This window comes from Pseudorca crassidens, chromosome 13 (genome assembly GCF_039906515.1).
Source record: "Pseudorca crassidens isolate mPseCra1 chromosome 13, mPseCra1.hap1, whole genome shotgun sequence".
Lineage (NCBI taxonomy): Eukaryota > Metazoa > Chordata > Mammalia > Artiodactyla > Delphinidae > Pseudorca > Pseudorca crassidens.
Window position 1 is genome coordinate 70653200 of NC_090308.1, and position 9771 is coordinate 70662970.

Below are 9771 nucleotides of genomic sequence, written 5' to 3' on the forward strand. Positions count from 1 at the left end.
TGTGTCACCTAAGTATTCCCCAGATTCACCCAGTCCCATCCTCGCTTCCAATGCCTGAACTGCAATAACTTCCAATTTCACTTTTGGTGTTCTAACTAAAGCTATATACCATTTCCTTAGTGATTTTTCTGAAACATAAATCTGATCACATTACTCTTTTGGTTAAAATCCTTTGAGTAATCCCCAATACCATCTACAGAATAAAGTCCATGAGTTCCCAATGCCACATACAGGATCAGGACAAAACTCTTGTACCAAGGTGTACAAGACCTGGCCTCTGCCTTCCCTGGTGAAATGACCACAGCTTCACACACCCAAATGCCAGTTCCTTGATGCTCCCAGAAGGAACCATGCTGTTCTCTTTTTCTACGCTATTTCTTCTGCTCCCACGTTCCCGACCTACCATCCATCTGGTTAACTTCAAGACTCAACCAGGTAATCACACCTATGATACACACTTCCCTGACCCTTCTCCACCCCCTCTGACAGAGTTAGTTATAAAATTGACCAAGCTAAACTACTAAAACACTTCCAAAGGGCTGTGATTTTTTTTTCTCTGTCCTTCACAAGTTCTAGCAAAAGGTAGGAAATTAATCAACATGTATCGACTACTATGTGCTATTATAAACATATACACATTCTACAAACATTATATAGCTCTTCATCTAACAGCTCTCTAAGGCAGGCAAACTGCAGAATTAACTTTCCACCTGATTAAAAGCTACAAAGAATCTTGCAGGAAGGCTGACTTCCCAGTAGCTAGGAACAGTAAACTAGCTCCTAATTGTTAGGTCAAATAACTGTTGGTCCCTTTTGTGATCCTTAGTAGTCTTTAGGATTTTCATCATATTTCCTTTTTGTCTTACACATCAAGCTCGATTTGTTCAGTTTGGTGTAAACCATGATTGTGAATACCATTCTTCCTTCTGGTTTGCAAGAGAAAAAGAATATACACACTCTGCCTGGTGTGAAGTCAATTTCACTTGAACCCTTTGGCATTAAAAAGAAATTGTTTTGCAGGCACAAGATGTCACCTTTCTACTTTTACTAACACCGCCCGCTTTCCCTCTTCATAATATATTTTTTAAGTGTTTACTAAGTGTGCACTGATTAACAGTTCTTTCAGGGGAGAGCGTGAGCTCCTACATTTTCCAGTTCGATGAGTAAAGGACCTCTGGGACGAGGAAGATTAAAGAAACGTTAAAGATAGGTTTTCCAAAAGAGAAAAACTTCAGGACCAGCTGCTGAGCAGGGCCGGACGAGGCCCCCGGCTCTTCCCTGTGGCTGCAGACAGACCTTCGATGAGGCCTGTCACTCACCTGACTGGGTGTCTGTATCGGGAAAGCTTTTCTGAGGCGTCCGTTATTCCGGGGCCATCTGGCATCTGGGGGTGTAAGGAAATGGATCGAAGTTAGCACTCACCTTCTAAAAAAACTGCAAACCCTGGCGACCAGGCTTTCCTCTCGTCTGCGGGGAATGTGACCGCGGGGCTCTCAGTAGCCTCGCTCCCGGCCCGATCTGTTCGTGCCAGTAGCTCTGGAGGACGCACTCGTCGCTTCAGCACCGACAGGGCCACCGGTATGGCCACCAGCAGGCGCGATCTTAAGCGAGGGGAAGGCCTGGCGCGCGTCTCCCTGGGGCCCGGCGTAGCCTGCGTTGATCGATCAACAGCGCCCCCGGGATGCGCGGCTCACTCACCGCCTCCGCGGCGTGGTGCGGCGCCTCTTCCTCCTCGCCACTGTCTTCCACCCACGGTCTCCAGAAGCCTGCGGATCTGCGAGGTGGGCAGCGGAAGGCGCGCAGAGGAGCAGTGAGCCCCGACCCGGGAGAACCGACCGCATCTGAGCGAGGGCCTAGAGGGTGCGGGGGTGAGAGAGCGGAGGGGAGGAGCTGGGGAGGCGCAGGCGGGAGGGATGGAGCGGGGGAGGCGCAGGGCGGGACAGAGACGCGGTACCCGGGGTCCGCGCCCCCGCGCCGCGTCTGGCGTTCGGTAGCGGCTGGCAGCTGGAGGCGGCAGCGCGCGCGCTGGCCGCCTGGGGTCTCCGTGGTCTCCGCGATCTCCATGGGCAGGCTGGCCCCTGGCACCCACCCGGCCCGAGCCCGAAGCCTTATATAGCCCCCGCGGCCCGCTACATCTTTACACGTCCTCTCCCTCTCCTCCCCTCTCTCCGCGTAAACAAAAAGGCTGCGCGTCAAGGCGCAGCGGCCCGAACCCCGGGGGCGAACGCGTGCAACTCCCAAATGGCCCGGGGAGCGGGTTTGTCAAGCGAGTGTTAATCGCTCTTCCACACTTGTCTGCGGGGGGTGGATAACAACATTCGCCCGAGCGACCAGTTTCCTAGTGAAGAGGCTAGGACGGGTTAAACTTAAGCGATTCTACACGTTTTGTGTATTACTGCAAAAAAAAGGCCGAGTGGCGGGTCATTACTGCTCGACAGTCTCACGGCTTTTCGCCTTCAGCAAATGCCACTGGTTCTGCACTCCTTACGAAAGGAATATCGGTTTGGGGAGGATTTGTTTGTTTTTTAATGTATTGACAGACTAGGTTCCTCCATCTGCCTATTATTATTTGAAGATTAAAGATTCACAAGAGTTTAATTGTAAAAGACTGAATGTTCCAACCTAGAGGACCAGAGCCTGGAGTCATAGGATTTTGGCATAGAGTTCTACTCTGTCTTCTCGTCTTTGCCATTTTCCCCAACATCTTATCAGTGTCCTCCAAAGATAAGTCTTGAGTGTCATCTATACAATTATGTCACTCTTGGCATTTTGTCACTCAGTGATAATTAGCAAGTTCTTTTGTGGGTGTTGGGTATGTGTGGAATAATAATGAAATCCTGGAAAGTTATGATGTGGAATAACTTAGTCAACCTCTCTGCCTGTTTCTCTTATTTAAGTTACCCCTTACTTATCACAGAGGTCCATGAATCTTGGTTAAAAAAAAAAAAGTTATGCTTCCAAGAAAAGATGATATATAAATGTCATGATTTTTGTCCAAAATGTTTTAAATAATAGAGCTGAACTTCCTCTTCAAAGTTGTAGAGAAGAACCCCAAATGTAGGCTATAATGTCTCTGCTATCCATTCAATTACTGAGAAATCCATCTAATTAATACCCAAGGGCCTACAATGATCTACCTGTCAGGAAGGTGAGAAAGGGTTTGCTTCAGATAGTGAAATCAGTGAGGATAGGTATCTAATGCATGTCTCAGTGCCCTAGAAGTATTGTTAGGCTAAATAAAATAAAACTTATAGAATGTTTGCTACAGTGCCTGACACATAGTAAACTCTCAATAAATTTTGTTATATAAAAAAATCTAAACACTTAACAGATGCTAAGCTATCTGATGAAATGGTTTATCGTATCCATTTTGTAAACATCTTTTAGGGTATCTGTAATGTGCTAAGGTCTGCACTTTCCAGATATAATTGTGAATAAGATATCCCCCTATTGTCAAGAGGATCGCAGTCATTGCCATCTATGGCCATCACAGTGGCCACATGAGCAAAGATTTTTTTTAATTGCCACGTTCAATAACAAAAGCACATTTTAAGCAAAGAAATAGTACAAGGGAGGGAAGTGATAAGTCTGTTTGTTGCAACCAGGAAAGCCTTCTTAAAGCGAAAGAAACCAAAATTGGGATTTCTAGAAGAATCAGTCAAGAAATAGTGGAGTCTGTGTGTGTGTGTGTGTGTGTGTGGTGCAGGAGTGGGAGAAGGGGCAGTGCTTCTAGGGAGTAGGTGTTGCTGGAGCAGAGATGTGGCTGAGAAGGGAGAAAAGGCTTGGACTATTTAGAATCTAATATACCATGATAAAGCACTTAAGCTTTATTCTGTAAGCCCTGGTGAGAGATTTTAAGCAGGAGGGTGGAATAACCAAAGTTTTCTTTTTATAGAAATTACTCTGGCAGCCATATGGATTTAGGGAAGTCTGACACTAGAGACTAGGAAATCATTTACAAACTCATTGCAATAGTTCAGGCAACAGATAATGAGAAGATGTATACTAAGGATGGGAATGAAAGAATATATTTGACAGATACTTAGAAATAGAATCTGCAGAACTACCTGAATCATAAAATGTGGGTGGACATGAACATGAAGTTTAGATATGCTTCTAGGTTTCTAGGCTGCTTAAGTGGGTTGATGTTGATGGCTCAAAAAAGATGAGGAGAACGGAATATAGGAGGAAGAGCAAGTGAGATGCTTTTATGTTCTTTCATTCTGTTAATAGTGCTCAAGGAAGCAACAGTGAATTTGGTTTTAGAACTTGAATCAGTCAGGTCGGGCTGGGCTAGACCGCAATAACAAATAACTCCAAACTCTCATAGGCTTAAAATAATAGACATTTACTTCTCACTCAGGTCATATATTCACTTTTGTTTGGTGGGGGATCTACTGCACATCATCTTCACTTAAGGATAAAAGGTGATGGAGCCTCTTTCCTCTAGAACGTGGCTGGTTGTCATAACACAGAGAAGGGAATAAAATTAATAGATTTTAGAAGGCTTAGGAACACATATATTGAGAAGATATCCAGAGGACAACCAGAAATATGAGATCTGGAGTTTGCAGAGAGTTTACAGCTAAAGATTTAAATGTGGAAATCATAAAAAAAAAAAAAAAAGAAGAAGTAGAAATTAAAACGATAGGAGTTGATCATTTTCCCATAGAAATTTTGTAAGCTTGAGAACTGGAGCAAGGACAGAGCTCTGGAAAGCAACATTTGCTTGTAAAATGAGAGGGTATGCAAAAAATAAAATAAAACAAAAAACAAAACAAATGAAAAACCCTCACTTTAAAGGAATGGGGAAGGTGGTAGAAGGTGCATTTATAGAGCAGGGGTAGTGGAAACACAGGATGAAGGAATTCTAACAAGGAAGGAAAGGTCCAAGGTATTAAGTGCTACCAAGGGGTCAAACAAGATAAGGACATGTGTTAATTGAATTTGGCAGTTAAGTGGTTATAAGTGACTTTAAAACACCATCTTGAGTGAATGGGAGTGAAAGATTTTTTACAGTTAGTTGAGCTATAGAGGTAAAGAAATAAAAACAGTGAGATGATGCTACCATTTTATAGGAAAAGAGAGAGAAGGGGAAGCCTGGGTCAGTAGAGGGGTTTTGTTTTTAGTGTGCAAGAGACAGGAGAATTTTTTTTAAAGGGAAGTTAATGGTCTTCCAGAGCTCAAAATAGTTCTTTTAAATATGGCTGTGCCAGGTCTTAGTTGCAGCTGGCAGCCTCCTTAGTTGTGGCATGCGAACTCTTAGTTGCAGCATACATGTGGAATCTAGTTCCCTGGCCAGGGATCAAACCCGGGCCCGCTGCATTGGGAGCTCAGAGTCTTAACCACTGCACCATCAGGGAAGTCCTGAGACAGGAGAATGTTGATAAGATGAAGAGAGGAAGCAGGGGAGGGGAAGCGTCTAGAGAGAGGGCACCGGACCTGGACGATGGCTCATGGTCCTGTAGGGGGAAGGAAGCAATGATATCAATAGCCCTGGGGAGGATTCTCATGCGACTGGAGAGTGTGTCTCAGTGATGATAGTAATCCAAGTCTGGGAACACTCAAGAAACAAGTCTAATCAAGGGGACTAGAAATGGTGTGGGGAAGGATGGGTGTATTGTGATGATGACACGTAAATCCAAGAGAACATCAGTTGTCTTAAAATTGTGAAGGAAAAAAAAAAGAAGAATGAATTCCTAGAAGGAAAAAAGGGAGAACCAATGAATGAAAATAGGGCAAGATTTATACTTGATCGAACTCAGGCAAACTGAGAAATAGAAATATGGACTCTTAGAGATAGAAGATCCTAAATCTTCCATTTATACATTTATTCCACTTCTGCCACCTATTTATACAGATGTTGAAGCTGATTTCCAGTGTGGCAAAAGCCAATCAATATTCTTATTACATTTTAAGTTTATTTTAGAAGTCTGTATGAGATCACCGGTACATTTAAATTATGTGCTTTTTAAATTGAGATATAATTGACATATTATATTCATTTCAGGCGTATGTAATGATTCAATGTATGTATATATTGTGAAATGAGCATCACAATAAGTCTAGTTAACATCCATCATCACACGTAGTTACACATTTTTGTCTTGTGATAAGAACTTTTAAGATTTATTCTCTTAGAAACTTTCAAATATACAATACAGTGTTATTAACTGTAGTCACCAGGCTATACATTACATTCCCAGGACTTATTTATTTTATAACTGGAAACGTGTACCTTTCCACCACCTTCACCCATTTCAACCTCCCTCCCCAATCCCTACCTCTGGCAACCACCAATCTCTTCTCTGTATCTATGAGTTTGGTTTTTTTGTCTTTTGGGTTTTTTTTCAGATACCGCATATAAGTGAGATTATACAGTACTTTCATCTTTCTCTGTCTGACTTATTTCACTTAGCATAACATCCTCAAGGTCCATTCATGTTGTTGCAACTGGCAGGATTTCCTTTATTTTTATAGCTGTTCATTGGGAGGTTTTTGGATTACTGATTCATCCTCCTTACCAGTAGCTGGTCTGCTCAGATTTTCTATTTCTTCATGATTCAGTCTTGGTAGGTTGTATGTTTCTAGGAAATTATCCATTCCTAAAATATGTGCTGTATATAACATATCAATATGTTTCCCATAGCACAACAATGAGGATTAAAATTAGATTACAAATATAAAAACCTTAATTCCTTCAACAGGTACTTATTGAACACCCACTGTGTGCCAGGCACTGTTCTAGGAGCTTGGGATATATCAGTGAACAAAACAGACAGAACTCCCTACCTTCATGGAGCTTACATTCTAACAGACATTGAAGGCACCAGCTTTTGTATTTTACTAAAAAGAAAGGATTACAAATTCACCTTACACATGGTGCATGTGTACCCAACATGCTTTATTTTTAATCTTTGGATTTTTGAATGACTACAGGATGAAAGAAAGGGAGCATATCCTGGAGAGAGGGTGCTAGGTGAAAGTCCCTGAGGAGGAAGCATGGAAAAAATCAAGACCACATAAAAACAATGGAAAAGGGCTTCTATCTTATCCAGAAAATAATAACCAATGAAAAGAAAAATTAGAGCTTCAACTAGTTTCCCATTTTGAATGTGACCTGATGTTTCCCTGCTCTTTTCCACGGACAGGATGACCTCAGCTCGGGCATGACTTATTCTCCACTTAGAGACTGAGGTGAGAAGCAGCAGTGTGAAGGGATGCGGGGAAGACAGTGACTCACAGCTGCTGTTGCCACCATGTGCCTCCGGAATAAGGCCGGTTTTGCTCGTACAAAAGCAGGGCCAGTCTCAGTTCCTGTACATCCCCTCTTATCCGTGATCTTATGAATATTATTATTTTTAAATGATAATGGCTGCCTACCTAGCTAGACTCCTTTTTAAAAGATTGTACATATAAAATGTGTTCCTTTCTGAGAAAAGGATTCATTTGTGTCTGAATGCCAACAGAATCAAACTTATTAACATTTTGGGTATTTTATTTCAATGACGTAATTATGTTTTCACACAGAAAAGCTGTGAAAAAGGCAATATAAAACCCTGAACATAATACATATGAGGGATCTTTCTGAAGGGGTGTTAATGTTTTAAAACTGGATTGTAGTGATGGTTGCACAACTCTGTAATTTACTAATATTATTAACTTGCACAGTTAAAATGGGTGAATTTTATGGTGTACAAATACAATAGAAAATGGAAATGCCTATGTCATGGCATATTAGATCATTCTAAAGGTTAAACTAAAACTAAGATTTAAGGAAGGCAGTTACGTTTTCAGAACTTTGATTTTCGGTTGCTTAATTTATAATAAAAGTTGAACTTTTGGAATTGAAGCAGAGGGAAGTGTGTTTGATAGACTCTTCTTATTCTACCATTCCACAGTCATTTGTGCAGATTTTGATGGGTTTGCAGAGATGGGTTTGAAGCAACATATATTATGATGGAAATGCCATCATTATGGCATATGCTTAAACTTCTGCTGAGAAATAAATACTTTGAAATGCCTTAAAAAAAAAAACCCACTTTAAATATGACCTTAAAGGACGGATTCCTAACCATACTCAGTCTAGGCTTGAAAAACTAAATACCACGGTCAGAATGAAGCCTATTTTAGATGTTTCTGATTGGCTGGTTTTTAAAAACATGCATCTTTGGTAGAAAAAGTGATTGCTATAATGTCTATGATCACTTTAGAATTTGTTTTAAAGCAGACGTTGTATTTACACCGGTCTCTGGACAGTTCTAGGTAGTTTTATTGCAGTGCAGTCTCCCTGAGGTTCCATGTGGATGGATCCTCCATGGCAGCGGTCCCCAACCTTTTTGGCACCAGGGACCGGTTTCGTAGAAGACAATTTTTCCTCGAGGGGCGGGGATGATGGGTCAGGTGGTAATGCGATGGGGAGCGGCAGATGAAGCTCCGCTCGCTCACCAGCACCAGTCCGTGGCCCGGGGGTTGAGGACTCCTGCTCCATGGCGATCAGAGAAGTTTTTTAGAAAAGATTGTATTGGGTCTGCAGTAAGGACCTCAGCCTCCAAAGCATCGAGTGCAGTGACAAATTATCTGCCAGACCTTTGTCAGCAATGTCTCCACTACTGCTGATTTGCCAGAACCTAGGACCTCACACTGAGGCCATTAAAAAAGGAGCATTTGAATGCCCCTAACTTGAGATGGAACCAAAGAACAAGCCAGTGTACTCAAGTGACCAGGAATTTTATTTTGCATTATTAGGAAGTTAAACACATAAATGTGTTCTAAACCTAATAGTAAGCTAAAATTCTCTTTTCTTCCCCTTACAGTTGGACTGGCACTTCCGTGGTCATTTTATGCCATTTTATGCCAACATTTTATGCCAATAAAATCTCATTTGAGATAGTTGACTTTGATTGAGGTCTTTTTTCAGTCTGAGGGTCAGATTCTTAGTGAAAGGTGGTGTTTCCAAACTTCAGGCATTTGAGAATCTTCCCAGGTGTAAGATAAAGATAACAGTTGTGGCAAAAACTAAGAAGTGAGCAGAGCAAGTGTGTGTTGTTTTAAACCAAGAAGGTGCTCACAGATGGCTCAGAGAGAGATTTAGCAAGTCTGTGCTAATCACACTCATACATGGGAATATCTCCATTGAAAACAGCCAGATTCCATTGTACCCCTTCAGTAACTTGCTTACTTCATTAATAACGATAAAGTATAATATTTAACGGCCTAAAATATTCCATGCTTTGTATTATAGTTACAGCTGGATGTATATTATTAAAACCACAATGAGAGTTCATGAGAGGTGGTCCCCAAAGTATACTGAAGATACAAAATATTTGCTGAAGTTTAGATTTGGACAAATAGAGTATTGTGAGTTCATGATGGCCTCATTTCCTGACATTTCTAAACTTCTGTGTTAGCCCCAAATAGGTTAATTTCTCATACTTAAATAAATTTTTATTTAAATACTTAAATAAATTGTATGAAATAAAAATACAGTCTATAAAAAAAGTATCCATTTGACATAAAGAGATTGATTTGTCCCATTATATAACTATGTATTACAATGTTTCACCACATCTGACACCTTATGTTAAATATCCATTAACTATACAATTTTAATAACCTATGTTATTACATATCAATGGCCAAAATATGATAAGCACCAAGATTTAATTTTAAATTTTGCTTTCAGAATATAACATAAAATAGATGATTCAGGAAAGAAAACTAGATTCAATTAAATATCTATTGATCAGCCACTATGTGTCAGGAACTGTA

The 9771-nt window shown here is 41.1% G+C and overlaps 1 protein-coding gene across 2 annotated transcripts in view; it reads right to left on the reverse strand.

Annotated features, from left to right (window-relative positions):
* The window catches only part of RIPPLY2 (ripply transcriptional repressor 2), a 28546-nt gene extending 26307 nt beyond the window's left edge, over positions 1 to 2239 (reverse strand). For both annotated transcript variants that reach the window (XM_067702661.1, XM_067702660.1), the window contains exons 1-2: positions 1699 to 2239; positions 1320 to 1384 (exon numbers count right to left, since the gene is read on the reverse strand). In XM_067702661.1, the coding sequence (XP_067558762.1) occupies positions 1320 to 1384; positions 1699 to 2064 (431 nt within the window). In that variant the 5' untranslated portion in view covers positions 2065 to 2239. The remainder of the gene's footprint in view (positions 1 to 1319; positions 1385 to 1698) is intronic.
* Positions 2240 to 9771: the final 7532 nt, after the last annotated feature.